An 18,496-nucleotide genomic window follows, 5' to 3' on the forward strand; every position below is an offset into this window, starting at 1 on the left:
CCTCAGATTCCCCTCATCCAATATCGTGTCTAATTTCCCTTTAAGTAGAGTTTCCATGAGTTTACACACTATTGATGTGAGACTTACTGGTCTGTAATTCGCAGCCTCCGCTCTGCAACCCTTTTTGTGTAGAGGAACAACATTGGCAGTTTTCCAGTCCAGGGGGACTCTCCCCGTACTTAGGGAGAGATTGAAGAGCATGGCTAACGGTTCAGCCAAAACATCGCATAGCTCTCTGAGCACTCTTGGGTGCAGATTGTCCGGTCCCATGGCTTTGTTCACCTTGAGTCTTGACAGTTCTTTGTAAACATCAGCTGGTGTGAACTCATACTTCTGAAATGGGTCATCCATGCTTTGCTTTGCATCCAGCCGAGGCCCGTGCCCTGGTGCCTCGCAGGTAAAGACTGAACAGAAGTAATCATTCAGTAGTTTGGCTTTATCGGAGTCAGTTTCCACATAATTCCCGTCTGGCGTTCTAAGGCGTACTATCCCGTTTGTGTTCTTTTTCCTGTCGCTAATGTATCTGAAGAAGGATTTGTCCCCTTTCTTGATGTTCTTCGCTAGAGTTTCTTCCATACGAAGTTTGGCCTCCCTGACTGCTGTTTTGACCGCTGCAGACTTTGTCCTGTATTCAATGTTTGCTTCTTTTTCCCCCATGCGTTTGTATGATAGAAATGCTCTTTTCTTCTCCTTGACGAGGTATGATACCTCATCTGTGAACCATTGGGGTTTCCTTTTTCTTTGTTGTTTGGTTACCGATTTTATGTAGCAGATAGTTGCCTCATGTAGGATCGATTTCAAGGTTGACCACATAGCTTCCACATTATCAGTTACTTCTTGAACCTGCAGCATCTGGTAGACGAAATCTCCCATGCGTGCGAAGTCAGTGCCCCTGAAATTGAGTACCCTTGTTTTTGTTTGTGATCTAGGGAAGCCTTTCTTAAGGTTAAACCATACCATGTTATGGTCACTGGTGGCTAGCGTCTCTCCCACCGAGACATCCGAGATGCTTTCCCCATTCGTAAGTACCAGGTCCAGGATGGCCTGGGCCCTAGTGGGCTCTAGTACCATTTGTCTGAGCCGTACTCCCTTCATGGACGTTAATATCCTCCTGCTGTCACAAGTTGTCGCTGATAGTGTGTTCCAGTCTACATCAGGCATGTTGAAGTCTCCTAATAGAACTGCCTCCCCCCGTAAGGTGACAACCCCCCAACTCCCCTCCCCACAAAAAAAACCAGAGATGTAGTGGGTTCCTCTGGTTTTTCTTCTGCTAATGGGATTCCCAGTACCCAGGCAACATGCTGAAATGCTGTCATCAAATGCAAATGCTGTAGACTCTGTCCCCCAAATGAAAAATCATCCAGATAATGCACTATTGAGACATATCCCACTACCTGTTGTACTACTCAGTGCATAAAAGTTGGAAAAGTTTCAAAATAAGCACAATAAATTGCACACCCTGTAGACATGCACTTATCAAAATAAAATAAATCCCCAAACTCAAACTCCAGAAGGTAAAATAACTTGGGATGCACAAGCAGCAGGTGGAAAGTCATCTCAATATTCCCTTTAGCCATCAGTGACCCAAATCCCAACAGGTGCAGCATCTGTATCATCTGATCATATGAAGCAATAGTGAACCATACACAGGCAAGGATCAATGATTGTATTAACTCTCAAATCCTCTGAGTAAAATAAATTGTAAATTAGGCAAAATTTGCTCAGGTCTTTTATAGGCATGACACCAAAGGAAGACACAACAAAATCAGGCAATAGTGGAATTGCAAATGGACCAGCAATAAGTCCCACCATCAATTATTTTTCCTACACCACCAAATCATGAACTGCCATGGATGGCACATTAAGACTTTGATGGGCCAGCTGAAAACCCATCACCTAGTAACTGAGCTGCATCCCAATCAACATAACCTCACAATCAAACTCCCAGAACTATCTCCAGGTACTATCTCCAGGTATACCCCCTGCAGAGGGCAGCACTTCCCTGCCAAACTATCTCCAGCTCCAGTTCTTGTACCAGTGCAGTAAAAAGCTGGGTGGCTTCAGTACCGACATGCCAGGCGATACATTAAATTAGAAGAAGACATTGACACCAGATCTTTCTGTTGCCCAGCAGGTTCCAAAAAATTCCCTACTATCCCAGCTGCTGTCACCACACCCATCTGCCCAGTTCCCTGCTCTGGGAGAAAATCTGTGGACCCCCCCCCCCATGAGACAACAGTTCCAGAAGGGGTCCCTATCTGAAAGGGTCACATCTGCTCTGGAGATATCTCCGTCAGCTAGATGTCAAAATTCTGGAAGTCCCAAGCATTAGACTTATCCTTCATGAACCCTTTTTGAAACTGCTCATCATAGTTTAATCATGACCAGTCTCCATAAGTTCTGAAGGATTATCAAATAAATTCTGAATAGCACTGGCATTTCATGCCAGCAACCAGTTGATAATGGTTTTTGGCAACCTCTGCTTTTTCTTCTTAGAATTATCCCTCTTCCTATCCCCCCCCCCCTTACTCCTTCACTAACAATGAAGGAGTGAAACCTTCATGCTCCTTAAAACCTTCTGATTCAACTAATTTGACAATCCATAGACACAATCTCACAGACTATGACTTCTCCTGAACACCTGGGCCAATGATTCAAAATGTTGTGGCCCTCTCTAAGTACCCATATACTGATCCACCTCACCAAACCACCATCAGAAGAGGATTAAAAGGACATGCGATATGAAGAATCTCAAGAGTCACAGGACTCTCAAACTTGCATGGGATTCCTCTCCACCTGTAATATCTAGATTTTTCAATAAGAATTCACTTTACCACATGACAGAATTGCTTAAGGAACTTTTTGTTTCTCAATCACTTCTTCAAAGACAGACAGATCTGCCCTGATCCTAGCGATACAGTGTGCCTCCTTTCCCAGTGACCCACTATCTCACTCACCCCACAACCCATCCCCACTCAACAATTGATTCAGTACCTGCATTAACTCACTAGTGACTGCAGCTATGGTAGTATCAGTGACCCCTTGCTGAGATGATAAAGAGCTCTCAGCAGTTCCCACCTGTGGACTCTGTACCCTCACCGGCCGAACAGATGGACTTCTACCTTCCCTCCCCCCCCCCAAGAGGATCCAGCAGACCTGGTGCCACTGCTACCAGAAATGATTGTCCCCAATCCAAAACAGAAACTGTTTTTCCTCAATGGTGCCACTAAGTAGGAGCTGAAATAACCCACCACCTCATTTGAAAGCCATAGAATGCAAGAAGTTAAAAAAAAAAAAACAAACAAACCACATTCAGAAGACACAAAAAGTTCCAATCACCCCCCTTTTTTCAAATCAAATATATGCCATAGCCAAAGACCGTGATCAAGAAAATTGTGGCAGTGAAATGGATGCAGAAACCATAAAAGAAGCAAAGCAGAGGGGAAGACCAGATACCTACTCACCACTGCCTACTCATGGCACTAAGGCCATTCCCAAGCACAGCCCCAATCTGAAGCAAATCACAGCCACACAATGCAGAACCATGAGGTCCCAACTTGACTACAAGCAATTTCATGGCAGCCATAGCCACAGTGTAACACCAACAAATGTGGTAAGAAGCTACTAGGCACACTCAAAACTGGAACAGTGGCTGCCAACCCATGCCCACCCCAAATGAAAAAAATATCTGACAAATTCCTGGACCCCAGGCTCACTGGATAGCGTGGGATATTTTTACAGCAGGTAAATAAAATGAAAACTGAGCCAGTAACCTAGTAGCATGAACAACAAACATGAAGAAATTTACTATACACCTTCCATGCCTACAGTGGACTCTCCCTTACCCCACCAAAACTTCTACCCACTCCAGCCCTACTTCGCCACCCTCCCTCAAATAAAAACCTGCCAAATGCTATTACTAAGATTCCTTACCTATAATTCCTATTATCTATTTTTCCTTATCAAATCAAATACCTCCCAGACCCCCACCTCCTGATGCTCCAGGCTTTCTACCCTGCCATCCTTGCTGCAACCAAGGCTGCTTTTTTAATCCAATTCCCATCACCCCATCGTGGTTTGAAAAAGTCTGAACATGTAATATCTTATTATAAAAAATTGCATTGGTTGCCAGTGGAAGCTAGAATAGTTTTCAAATTTGGCTTGTGTATGTTATAAAACACTTGCTCCGAACTCTCTCTTAAATCATTTTGATTTATCAGTAATTACCCGCCGTACACATGGAATCCTTCTGTTTTCTTTTCCAACTTTGAAAGATTATACCTATAAAAAATTCCTCGATAGGACTCTTATCTTTTCAAGCAGGTAAATGGAATAAAAATCTAAGTGATTTGATTCTGAATTCTTTCTCATATCAAGCCTTTAGATGATATGTGAAAATTTACTTATTTGATAAATTTGTTTAATTATATCACTTGATGGTGTATTTGTCAGAACACGGTTTGATGCAGTTTTGCTGTGAACTCTAAGGTAGTGCAGTAAACAAAATAAAGTATTATTATTATTTACCTCTAATTGTCTGGATTGGCCCAGCTGATATCATGAGCCCCCATCTTAGGGCTGGAGGCCATCTAATAGCAATAAAACATCAGTAACTTTATCCAATTAAGTCCAATAGTACAGTTTTTTTTAATCACTTTAATAATTTTGGTGCAAGGTGGTATATTTATTTATTTTATTCAATTTTCTATACTATCCTTCCACGGGAGCTCAGAATAGTTTACATGAATTTAATCAGGCACTCATACATTTTCCCCTGTCCATCCTGGCAGGTTCACTATGTTTAGTGTGCCGTAGCTCGACAAAGTTTCCGGGACACTGGTTTAGCTCCTGCTCTCTAGACCAGCATATCCAGGGATGTTACAGTGAGTGTGTTCACAATCCCTGATTAGAGTCTCAGTTCTTTCTCATTCTTGATACTAGCTAGACTAAGTGTGTCAGTATACAAATTCTAGAGGGATATTCTGTTAGTGGACCCCAAGCCAAGGACTGTTACTGAAATGGTTGGGCTAGGTGAAAGATTATTAATTAGGGGGAGGGAACACATAGGCTAATAGAGAATGGTTACAATAAAGTTGAAAGTACAATGGTGCAAAAGAAAAATATATTGGTCTACTATTTTATACAGATTGAGTGTTTTGAAAATGATCACTATGATAACGCATGATAGGCAGCAAATAAAAGATGATAGTAAAGTGATTAGGGTAAAAATAGTAACAGTGATAGCAGTATTACAAACACTCATTTTGGTGAATATGATCTGTATGATACTGTTGTGGAATGTTTCTTTTCATGCACCATGTGTTGCATGTCAATAAGTCAAACATTTCTGTTATTTTTTTCAAGGTCAATGGGATTTTTACAGCCTTGCCATTCTACTTCAAAACTAACAAAATAGTTGCCTTCAGATGGGGAACTCAAATGTATATGAAGACTGATTTTGATTTATTTATTACATATGATGGTTTGGGGTATTTTACTGTAACAGTACCAGCTACTTATGCTGGTGCAACAAGTGGTCTGTGTGGCAACAATAACAAGGATGCTAATGATGATCTGAAGATGAGTAATGGGAAAGAGGCACCTAATGAAGCTCAGTTTGCAGAGAGCTGGAAAGCTGGTGAAGTGCCAGGATGTTCCTCAGCTTGCACTGAGAATTGTCAGCGATGCACAGAAGCACAGAAAGAGAAGTACAAGGGTGAACTATATTGCGGACTCATCATTAAGAAAAATGGGCCTTTCAAGTTATGCCATGCAACAATTGATCCCACATCCTTCTTCGCTGACTGTGTCTCTGACACCTGTGAATACAATGGTCACTTCTTTACTCTAGGCTATATGATTTCTTTATATGCAACTAAATGTCAAGCACAGGGCATCACAATTGAGGACTGGAGAGGAATCATCAATTTAAGTAAGTTATATTTTATAGCTCTCTTACTTTTTTTGCAGCTCCCCAACTTTGAAATAGAATGCCCCTCACATTGCATGCTGAAATTTAAAACCCTTCTAAAAATCTGGCTCTTTGAGCTCACTTTTTCTATTTAGTTTCGTCTCTGAACTGTTTCTTGGGGTTCCCCATCCCTCTGTGAATATTCTTGTAAACCGGTTCTTTCCTACCAATCAAATGGAATCCCTTTCTGTGTATTGATTTTATTTTATTAATCTGTGAATCACTTAATTCTGCTAGTGAGTTGTTGCTGTATATAAAATTGTGAATAAATAGATAAAATAAACTTCTTTTCCATTAGCAAAGACACTTCTAAAAATAATGGTGTACTGTCAAGTAACTAGCTTTCTAAAGGAATAGTTAGCATTTCTAAAAATTTGTTATCTTTCCTAGCAACAAAGTATATCATATATAGGTCAAATTTTGGTTCAGTTCTTTCCTTGCATACATGTTTTTGGATTTTTAGATTTGTTGCTTGCATTTTTATAAGTCTGAGCTCATATTACGTATCTGAGTTGTTTCTCTGTCCAAATGGATTCTCAATCTAAGTTGTAACTAAAGCAATGGTGAGTGAAATAACTTGACCTAGGTTACAAATAGCACCTATGAGAAGTGGGATTTGAACCCTGGTTTCCCTGGTTGACTAATTGCTTCTCTAACCACTATGTTACTCCTTGATTTACGTAGCTAATTTAGACTGGCTTTTATCAAGCTATGCTAGAGGTTTTTAGTGCAGGCCAGCACGGTAAGTGCTCTGATGCTCCTATGAGCTGATATTCCTATGAGCGTTGGAGCACTTACCTCACCAACCCATGCTACAAACCTCTAGTGCAGCTTGATAAAAGAAGGGGTACTTCTTTGGGTAGAATTTTAGCCAACCTTGTCTAGGTTTTCAGCTCAAAATTCAGCTAAACTGGTCAAAATTTGATAGAATAGATATAGTAGTGTCATTTATATGACTATGGTTAATCATTTAACCACTACTAATATGCTTAGTACAGCTAGCTATCTAAATAAAGCCAGCTAAGCAAAGCCATACTTAGCCCATCTGATTCAGTCCAGCTTTTAAATCACACCATATTAGCTGACTAAACTTAGCAGGGCAGCATTGAAAATCACTTCTTTTTTTTAAATTCTTTATTTGTTTTTGACATCAAATACAAAATGCAAACATATAAACAATCAAGTAATATAATCTACTGCACTCTATTCCAATAAATCATCTAAAGCTGTTTTTACCACCACCCCCCTCCCAAACCCTCCCCCGCCCCTCCTGGATATGTAAAACAACCTTTCATGACTCAAAGGGAAATAATAATAGTAACATTAATATTAATTCATATTTATACTTTACAATATTTTGTTAGAGGGCGACAAATCTCCTTGAATTTGCTATGGTGCCCTAACTGCAAAGATAACATACTTTCAAACTTATAAATCTGAAACTATAATTTAAGTTATCCCAACTCTTCCAATTTTTCATTATTAGTTGTATTGTGACTCCTGTCACGAAGAGGAACAATTTTTTCTGATTTCCACTAATTGGTTTCTTGGGTAATAAAATTGTTCCAAACAATATTATATCATATGATAATATTAATGGAACTTCCAATATTGTGATAATTTGACCCCAAATGGATTTCCAGAATTTGAGTATCAAGGGACAATAATAGAGCAAATGATCCAATGCCCCTACATCAAGATGACAGTGCCAGCATCTATTAGATTTAGAACTATCTAACCTTTGTAACCTAACAGGGGTCTAAAAAGATCTATGCAATAAGAAAAAACAAGTCTGCCGTATAGATGCTGAAGCTGTACATCTCATCCTCCAATTCCAAATTCGTGGCCATTGAGATGCAGAAATCTGCAGCTTTGTCTCAATAATCCAAATGTCTATAAGACTAGTTTTTGGGTTTTTATTCACAAATTCAGATATTAATTTATACCACTGGGTAGCCTGATGTCCTAATACATCTATCTGGAAGCATAGGACCGGCAAACTATACTGATCTTTTAAATCCCGCCATTCAGGGAACCTTTTCTGAATAGCCTGCTTCAACTGCAAGCATTTAAATGTTTGAGACTTTGAAATGCCAAAAGATTGTTGCAGCCATGAAAATTCAAGCATCTTTCCATTTGATATCACATCATCTAACGTGCGTATACCCGCCTGCATCCAATGCTTCCAGATAACTTTATAACCACCAATTTGAATCTTGGAGTTCAACCAAAGGGACTGACACGTGGACTGATGAATTGGAATCGGTGTTAAGTTATTTATAAATTTTAATGTATCCCAACCACGTGGAGACTAAAATTTTATTGACCTTATAAAGCCTAGGCATCTTGATACTCAAAACATGACCCAGACGCCTTCTAATCTGCTAAGCGTTCTCTTTGTCTAAACCACTGTTCTTCAATCGCCGGTCTGCGGACCGCTGTCGGTCCGCAGAAAATTCCTGCCGGTCCACACAGGACCGGCGAGATCAACATCTCCAATTTCCTGCCGGTCCGCGTAGGACCAGCAAGATCGACAAGCTGTAGTCATGGGGAATCTCCCACTGCGTGCTTTCTCTCCTCCCAGCGGCTCTCCTTACTTATCAGCGCAGCGATTCAGGAAGGCAGCCTTGGGGCTTTAGATGAGTTGCGGCCGCCTCTGATGATGCAACTTCTGTTTTCCTCAGAGGTGGTGCGACCCAACAAAGGACCCGAGGCTGCCTTCCTGAATCGCTGCTCTGGCAAGTAAGGCGAGTTGCTGGGAGGGGAGAAAGCCACTGTTAGAGGCTGGGAAGCTGCTGAGCATGGTAAAAAAAAAAAAAAAGGGACAGCTGCTACTGGACCTGGAGAGGGAGAAGGAGAGATGCTGCTGGGAGGGGAGGAGGGAAAGGAATCTGGGAAGCTGCTGGGCAATGGAAAAAAAGGGACAGCTGCTACTGGACCTGGAGGGAAGGAGAAGGAGAGATGCTGCTGGGAGGGGAGGAGGGAAAGGAATCTGGGAAGCTGCTGGGCAAGGGAAAAAAAGGGACAGCTGCTACTGGACCTGGAGGGAAGGAGAAGGAGAGATGCTGCTGGGAGGGGAGGAGAGAAAGGAGTCTGTGAAGCTGCTGGGCAAGGGAAAAAAAGGGACAGCTGCTACTGGACCTGGAGGGAAGGAGAAGGAGAGATACTGCTGGGAGGGGAGGAAGGGAAGAGAGTTACTGCTGGACAGGAGGAGAAGGGAAGGAAGAAGGAAAAAAGGAAGGAAACAGCTGGCAGGGAGATTAGAGGAGGGGAAGAGGAGAGACGGGCATGAGAAAGAAGAGAGATTGATGATGGGAAGGGATCAGCAGAAAAATAAGCAAAGAGGGACAACGTTGGTAGATCTGGTATAGGAAAGATAAAAATGAAGAAAGCAGTGAAGCTGGAATGAATCATGTAAAAAGGAGAGAGGGGGCGCAGGCTGGATGGAAAGGGGAGAGGGGCATAGAAAGAAGACAGATACCATATGGAAGGGGGAGAGGACAGACAGTGGATGGAAGGGGCAGATGCTGGATTGAAGAGAAAGAGAAGGCAGACGCTGGAAGGAAGAGAGTGAAAAGAAGATGAAAGCAGAAACCAAAGACGACAAAAGGTAGAAAAAAATAATTTTATTTCTATTATGTGATTAGAATATATCAGATTTGAAATATATATCCTGCTAGAGCTGGTGTTAGACATAACTGGGGACTGCAAAGACCAGGCAGTGCTTTTTTAGCTTCCAGCTGGCTTAGGGCGCTCTCTGACCAGGGGGCAGTTGCCCTAGTTGCTCTCCCCTAAAACTATTCCTGTCATGTATGACTGCAGTATTATATTAGCATGATATTTCTGTGTAGCATTCTGTAATAATTTGGCTTGTTCAGTTTTCTTGATAGTAGAGGGGATATATGTGAAGGGGAGGGGAGACAGGGGTTTTATTGATCCTTGCTCTGTATTATTTGTATTTATAAAATGACAATTATACAGAATATTGTTTCTTTTTATACTTTAATAAAATACATTCAATATAAAATCATAACTGAGGCTTATGTGGATGGGATCAGATGATTTGCGGGGACCGAGCTCACGGAGATGGGGCGGAAATAGGGTTTTAAAATTTTAGTCCTAGTAATTTGCCAGTCCACAAAATAATTCTTTTATTTCTGCCGGTCCACGGGTATAAAAAGGTTGAAAATCTGGGCCCTCCCATTTCTTGACTGCTAAATTTAACCATCATGGTACCACTAGAGATAGTGGCAGTCATTTTGGAGAGGAAGCCACTAGGGGTATGAGTGAGTAGGGTTCACTCCTTCCTCATCACCCTGTTGGAACACCAGAGGGTCTAGGTAGTCCTCAGGGGGAGAGGGCTATCCTGACAGGGTGGAGAGTTGGGAGGGGGGTCTTCACCATGCATGGGGATTGAAAGAGAATCAAGACTAGAGCAATGGGAAGGGGGGAGGTTCCTAGCTCTAATTTAATTGGAGCTCTAATTTAGTCTTATGTGGGCCCCAGCTGAATATTAACCAGAACCTGCATAAGCTCTGGCAACCCCTGCAGTCCCAACTGACCCCAGCTATTCATTGCCAGTCCTCATATGTGGGCCAGCACTGAATATGTGAGACTAATTCTGCCCACAGGCAGTCAGCATTTAATAAATGCCCCATTCCTCCTGCACTAAGCATTTAGGTTGTGATTCTATAAAAGACACCTACAGTTAGACGCCTAGATCAGTGTGCCTAGCCAATCTAGGAGTCTAACTTAAATTGGCTCGATCAGCGATGATAATTGAAAGCGCCATTAAAAAACAATTAAAATCCAGTTAAAAAAATAATTAGCCGGTAGGTGCCTAACTCAGTTGGCGCCTATACCAAGGTGCTTACTGGCAAGTAGGCTTGGATAGGCACAGATTTGAGATGGATTCAGGGTGGAGTTTGGGCTTGGATTGACTTAGGCACCAGAAGGTGCCTACCTTAGGTGCATTCATTTAGGCCTAGAAACTCTGGCCTGAATTGCAGTGTGCCTAAGGATCCAATGCCTACCAGTGCGTAAGAACACTTAGGCACCACTAGGCATGATTCTATAAATGGTGCCTTAGTGTGGAATATTTACCTCATTGGCTGTTTTAGTGTGCAGTAGCCATTACTATGGCCTGAGCTTATAGTTAGAAAAGAAAACAAGTGGGGAGTGGGATAAAACACATCAACCTTGAAACAGACAATATTTATTCATAAATAGTACAATTGAAATACAGATAAAAGTACAAGGATATAAATAAATACTAAATATAATGTCCTTGAAATTCAATGACCCAGTGGGTGACCCGACACCATCTGTGTTTTGGCCTCCAGTCAGAGGCCTGCCTCAGGGGTGTGGATATTGGTCTACTAGATGGCACTCTGGTGCTGGAAATACAGACTCTAAAATAAGTTATGTAACATACGCTTAATTGTGTGAAAGAAACACAGCAAAAGTTTGGCGAAAGGATTTCAAAATCTCCTAATCAATCAACTGCTAGGCACCATTTATAGAATCATGCCTAGCAACGCCTAAGTGTTCTTTGAAGGTTGATGTGTTCTATCCCACTCCCCACTTGTTTTCTTTTCTTGTTGTATTTTACTTGGGGTTGCTGTTCCTGGTTTTGGTTTGCGTCTGAGCTTATAGTTAGCACATGGTAGTACCCATGTTATCTGCTTACTGGACTTTAGTAAACATATCCTTAGTTGGATAAGTCCTTACTTAGCTAAGTAGGTCCCTTTCAGAAAGTGACTCCTTAGTAGCTAATCAGGCTAGGATTAAGTAGAAGTTATTATCTAAAATTTTCTCTAACCTTTCTAGGTTACAGCTGTCCCAAGAATAGTCACTATGAACTCTGTGGACCAGGCTGTCCTGCTACCTGTCATGGTCTTTCATCTCCAATGGGTTGTAACCTTCCATGTACAGAAGGTTGCTTTTGTGATAATGGGTTCCTCCTAAGTGGAGACAAATGTGTTCCAATTGCTGACTGTGGCTGTGTACACAAGAATATATACTACAGGAAAGAGGACATATTCTATCCTGATGAATCATGCAAAGAACAGTGCAAATGTGGAAGCAATGGAATCAGTGAATGCCAGGAGTTAGCATGTGGTAAGAATGAGGAATGCAAAGTAGCAAATGGTCATAAAGGTTGTCAGTCCAAGAAATGTGGCAAATGCATGGTCTCTGCTGGTTCGCACTACCGTTCATTTGATGGCTTCACTTTCAACTTCCATGGTACCTGCACCTATGTATTGGCCAAAGCCTCTGTTGACAGCCCCAGGCTACAGACATTCTTTGTTGTTATAGAGAATGAAAGGCAACCTAATCGCAAGGCAGAAATTACCAAAACTGTGGAAGTATCTGCATATGGCAATACTATTAAACTCGAAAGAGGATTGGAATATAAAGTTAAGGTAAGCATTTGACCACTTAGTTCTCCGTTATAGACTACATACTTATCAGGGGTTATGAGTATTTTTTGAGACTTATCCATATGAATATTTCAGTGCTTACCTGAATGCAAAATTTACCTGATTTTTGAAAGTATTTGGAATGCATATTGCATCATCATTAAGATATATACACAGCTGTAACTTTTTATACCTTTGAGCTGGACTCGTTTGTTACATATTATGAAGCAATGATTGGAAGATAAACTCTTTCCCTAAGAGGGGGTTACCTCTCCCTCTTCAGAGTTTTATATCTCTGAGCTAAGTTTTTGTGCAACGGGTCCTCCTCCGGGGTTGTGATACTGTTACAGAGTCAGTCTGTCTTGTTCATAGCATAGTGTTTTTCTGACTCTTGGTTATACTCTTCCTGCTTATAGTGGAAACATGATATCTATTTGGCCATTTTTTTGGGGTGGGTGTGTGGGGGGTTGTTCAAAGTTGGATGTTTCACTGGAAAATGGCTATTCATTTTGGATGTTTTCAGTGCAAATAGCTGTGAGATGGCTAGAGTGTTTTGTTTTTGAAGTTATGAACAGTACATTTTATTGGTCTTAGACTTTTTTTTTTTTTTAAATGCCCTTCCACATGTCTGTTTTGAACAATTTATATTGAGCAAATCTATTTTTGTTTTTCTGTTATAGGTCAACAGCCAAATATTTAACTTACCCATTTCTATTAATAATAACAAAATTTGGGTAAATCAAGAGGGAAGAAATATCATTTTACAGGCTAACTTTGGTCTAAAGGTACTATACGACACTGAATATTCTGTGCTAGTGCAAGTTCCCAGTGCCTATCAAGGCAAACTGAAAGGTCTTTGTGGCAATTTCAATGATAACAAGGATGATGAATTCATGCTGTCCAGCAACAGACTCACTGAAAATGTTGATGAGTTTGGTGCAGCCTGGAAAGTGCCTATAAAAGGGTCCTTATGCAAGGATGGCTGTGAACCACTGTGTCCTGTTACTGATATGGTCCAGCTAGGGGTATATGCTGGAAATGACAAGTGTGGCATAATCTTATCAAACAAGGGTCCATTTAAAGATTGCCTCAGTCGAGTTAGCCCTGTGGAATATAACCACAATTGTATGTATGAAATGGGTGCTGCAGACGGTGCTAAAGAAGTCCTATGCAAGAGCCTGCAGGTTTATGCAACTGCATGCCAAGCTGCAGGAGCCAAGATCACAGAATGGAGACAAACAGACTTCTGCTGTAAGTAATATTCATACATTTCTTTGCACTGACTTCCTGTCCCTGAGCTTTCAAGTATCTGTCTTTCTAGCTCCACTCTCAATCCCTGCTTTTACTATTTTGCTCCCTTATTCCTTTCTTTCTCAAACCCTCTTACCAACTTCTTTCATGAATAACTTGTGTGTCCCAGGCTTCCAGATTTACTTACTCTTCATGAGCTCTTCCAGTAGTAGAGTTGCCAGTAAGTTGCATTTTATAAAGGACAGGCTGAGCCATTCCTGGTCTACTTTAGTTCCAGTTTCCGTAAGAAAAGAGTACTGCAAGTTCAAACATGCAGTAAATTAAACCAGAATTGTCTTGCCTATTGGTTTCTGTTTTGTTTAGGATTAATTTTGGTCTTTGTTCTGTCTGTGGGAGATGAGTTTCTTGGTGTCACTAGAATACTGTGGTGTACTATGCTTTATTCTCTCTGCTTTATGAAACATGGAGTTATATTTTTCTGTTCCAGCTTTCAGCTGTCCTGCCAACAGTCACTATGAGCTATGCATGAACACCTGTGATTTCACCTGTGCCAACATCAACAGCCATCACAAATGCACCAATAAATGCTTTGAGGGCTGCAAATGTGACATTGGATATTTATTTAATGGAGAAGAGTGTGTCACCATGGACAGATGTGGCTGTGTGTACAATGGCATATACATGAAAGTAAGACCTGATTTCTGCATTTAACCTGCACATCTGATTAAAGAACATATTGCCTTCTTGATACTAAAGTCGCTGTGAGGTCCATATTCAAAAGCCAGAGAGAGATAACCTGACAATTATATTTGGTTATCTTTATCCGGATATTCAGCTTAGATATGAAACAGAAAAGTGGGAACGGAATCTGGGACAAGCAACTGAAACAACTGTTAAACACAGTTCACTGGACAGAATGATTTGATTTTCCAAGCAGTTATTAGCAAATATCAAGTAGACCCAGCATGGTCTGTGTTTGAGCTCAAATGAGCCTACCTCAGGGGTCAAAACAATATATTTTTTACTGATCTTCACAGGATAATGATGGAGATTCATTGTTTGAATTTGTCCAACACCAAGCTCTTCGAAGAAGTAGAGACAGTGACGAGCTTGGTGTTGGACAAATTCAAACAATTGATCTCCTTCCTGAGAAGAACAGTAAATATATAGTTGTGACCCCTGAGGTAGGCTTGTTTGAGCCAAAACATGGACCTTATCGGCTCTACTTGATACTTGCTAATAAAAAACTGTGTGGAAAATCAAGTCATCCTATCCAGTGTACTGTGTTCAGCAGTTGTTTCAGTTGCATGTCCCATATTCCATTCCCACTTTTCTGTTTCAGTTTTGATCTACAGTGAACCAGATAAAATTGTCTGGCTACCATTATAGGGTCACATAGAAAACCAATCCAGATGCTGTAATATAATACAAATATACTTTTAAATATATCATTTGAAAATATGCCATGTCAGTTCATTCAGAACTGGAACAATGGTTCTTTGATGCATTTCAATAATTAAGTAAATAGTTTATCTTAACTGCACTGGTGTATTAGAACATTTTCCACTTCGACGTTGATAGGTTTAGGGGGCAAGATCCTATGTGGAAAGTCAAAAGTTACCTTTTTTTAGTCTACTTTGTAAAAGTAAGATAGGCACCCATGAGCCTTTATAAAATAGGCTATCAGAATCAGCCCCAATGCATGCAAATGCAGATGCTCACATTTTTATATCTAATCCCAAAAAAAGAGTAAATGTGTGCATGTTTTACATCACACCTCAAGCTGTCAGGTAAAAATAGATGCACTTTGTACATACATTTTATAAGTGCATGTGGTCATGCATTGTTATAAAAGCTCCTTGCAGGTTTTATGCATGGAAACACTTTTACAAAATTATCTCTTATAGGGCTCCTGTTACAAAGCTGCGGTAGTGATGCTGCTATGGTATGCACCAAGGCCTATAGGAACTGAATGGGCTTCTGTGTATTTACCACAGCAGCATTAATACTGCGGCTTTGTAAAAGGGGCACATAGTGAGGAGCAACCAGGGAAAGGGAATAGGATGAAGTCAAAGTGGTTTACATATTATATACAGGTATTTATTTTTACCCTGGAGCAATGGAAGATTAAGTGACCTATCCTGAATCACAAGGAGCTACAGTGGGAATGAAACCTAGTTCACCTGGTTCTCAGCCCATTGGGCTACTCTTCCATTCAGTAAAATCTCTAAGAACATAAGAGTTGCTATACTAGGACACATAGGCAGCGGAACACTTTTTTGTATGGGGGGCCGCAAGCTCAGCCTCAGACCCTGCCTAATCTCCACCCCAGACCCCCGTCCCTGTAATATTACTAATTATAATACCATTTTTTCCATTCATTTTTCATATATACACACAATATAATCTTATTAACAATACATAATGGTTAACTACAAAATTAAACTACGCAAAGCACACTGTATGTTTCGCAACATTCATTCCTACCAGAACACCTGGCCTTGGTTACACATGCAGAATACAGATAACCCCTATACAAATTCAGGACCACAAACTAAAAGTACTACAAGACTTTTAGAAAAGAAATAAAGACCATACTCTTCAAGAAAACTCTGAAAAAAGAAATAATACTGCAAGTCTCAAACTCCACCTCTCTCTAAAGCCAACTACCCCAAACAAATAACCTTACCCATTTTTCATTCTTTTTGAAAATGACCAATTTTTTTTTTTGTAAGTTCTTGTTGTAATACATCTTGGATAGTTCTTTTGTAATCCGCCTTGAACTGCAAGGTAATGGCAGAATAGAAATCCCTAATGTAATGTAATATAATATAAATAAAACCCTAAGATGCAAGACTCTACATACAGTACAACCCCCAGAAAAATAGAAACAAATGCATTTCTTCCTGAATAGTGCAAAATATAGACAGCAGATGTAATTTCTCAAATCTGACACAATTCAATCACTAAATTGAAAATAAACTCATTTCCCCTACCTTTATTGCCTGGTGATTTTGGTTCTCAAACCATCTTTCCTAGTCTCTCTGGCTGCACGTCCTTCTGTCTGTACTCTTAACTGTGTATCCAGGGCCACCTTATCTATTTGCTGTTTTTCTCTCCTTCACTTTCTGCCATACATCCATCTTTCAAAATGGAAAGGTGCCAATGATCGGGATGGTGTAGAGCTAAAGTAGAAGGGGGGGCTTTTTTCTTGATAGAGCCTTCGGGAGAAACATGTCGGAATGACAGGTCCCTTCCCGATAATTACTGACAAAGGGAAAACTCAGAAAATGAAAAAAAAAAGATGTTGAAAGATTAATTATTTATTAATTTACTCAAGCACTGAAGTGTTGAAGCACTAAAGCACTTTATATAAAACAACGGTCTGATGAGGAGGCTAGTGCCACATAGTATTTGGCCATTCAAATCAATTGGCTAATACTGGCACTTCTGAAGACCAATGAATAAGTAAAAAGCTATAAATAAACATGCTGTGAAGTATGTTTTTGGAGAACACAAGTGATAGTATAACAGTATAAAGGATTGCTGTACACATTACTTATGCAGTGGATTTTAATCATAACACATTGCATGGAGCAAGGAATCTTGCTTCTGTTGGAGTGGCAAATGTTATAGCTCTACAAAAGATATTTAACAGTAGACCACTTATCTGAAAAGGTCAATTCATGGCTTTTCAGATAAGTGATCTACTGTTAAATATCTTTTGTAGAGCTATAACATTTGCCACTCCAGCAGAAGCAAGATTCCTTGCTCCATGCAATGTGCTATGATTAAAATCCAAGCACCTTTCCAGCGACGTTGTACCGCTGCTGTGGCGCCCTGCTGAAGAGTTTATGAACACATTTAAATATTTAAAAGCCTTTAAATATTATCTGATGATATCAATTTGAGAGACTTGTCCAGTTTTGATGAGAGGGGGGTCTTTTGTTGTTTTGTTCCATTTTGAAAGTATTGCCCCCTCGAGTAGATTGTAATTTAAAATCCCCAGTCTGTTTGGATACATCCATCTTTAGCATTAACTTTCTTTTCAAAATCTACTTTTCCATGCCTTCCCTTCCCATCTATCCATGTGTATCATCTCCTTCCTCTTTCTTCTCCCCTATTCCCATCTATCCATAAGAATCATTTCTTCTTATCTCTTCCCTGCTGCACCCATTGCTGTGCACCATCTCCTCTCTCTGTCTCCTCCTTCCCCTCCATCCCTATGCACCATCTCATCTATCTCCCATGATCAGACATCTCTGTCTTCCCCCTTCCCCCCTCATATGGTCTGGCATCTTTCTACTCTTCTTCCCATAGCCTGGAATCTCTCTCCTCTCCCATAGTCTGGCATCTCTCTCTCCTTTTCTCCCACTTCCCGAGGTCTAACATCTCTCCTCTCCTTTCTGCAGTCTGGCATCTCTCTCTCTCTCCTTCCCATTCCAGTGGTCTGATATTTCTCCTTTCTTTGGGTCATCTCTCTTCCCTCCCAGTGTAACATGTCTTCCTCCCTCCTCTCCACCACTATCATATCCAATAATTTTCCCTCTTTCTTCCTTTCCCCATATACATCATCTCTTTCCCTCTCACGCCACATACCTATGTCCAAAAATTAACCATTCCTTTTCCCTCCCCCACTGGCAGCATTTATTTCTACTCCACCTGTGCAGCATCTCTCTTTTCCTCCTTTCCTACCTCCCACTCCCTGCATTTGTCCTTCCCAACAATCTCCCAGTATGTACAGTATCTGTCTTCCCAACCCCCTGAGCATCTGTCCTCCCTGCCTTCCCAACTCCATGCCCCCTGCATTCAGCCTCTCCCTGTCAGGCTCTGCACCCAGCCCCCTTCCCAT

General features: G+C 40.8%; 1 protein-coding gene across 2 annotated transcripts in view; it reads left to right on the top strand.

Moving 5' to 3' along the window:
• The window catches only part of LOC117345605 (IgGFc-binding protein-like), a 121,124-nt gene that overhangs the window by 63,009 nt on the left and 39,619 nt on the right, over positions 1-18,496 (top strand). For both annotated transcript variants that reach the window (XM_033914496.1, XM_033914497.1), the window contains 4 exons: positions 5,365-5,932; positions 11,801-12,396; positions 13,074-13,644; positions 14,132-14,331. In XM_033914496.1, the coding sequence (XP_033770387.1) occupies positions 5,365-5,932; positions 11,801-12,396; positions 13,074-13,644; positions 14,132-14,331 (1,935 nt within the window). The remainder of the gene's footprint in view (positions 1-5,364; positions 5,933-11,800; positions 12,397-13,073; positions 13,645-14,131; positions 14,332-18,496) is intronic.

The sequence above is a fragment of the Geotrypetes seraphini genome, chromosome 11 (assembly GCF_902459505.1).
Source record: "Geotrypetes seraphini chromosome 11, aGeoSer1.1, whole genome shotgun sequence".
Classification (NCBI taxonomy): Eukaryota; Metazoa; Chordata; class Amphibia; order Gymnophiona; family Dermophiidae; genus Geotrypetes; species Geotrypetes seraphini.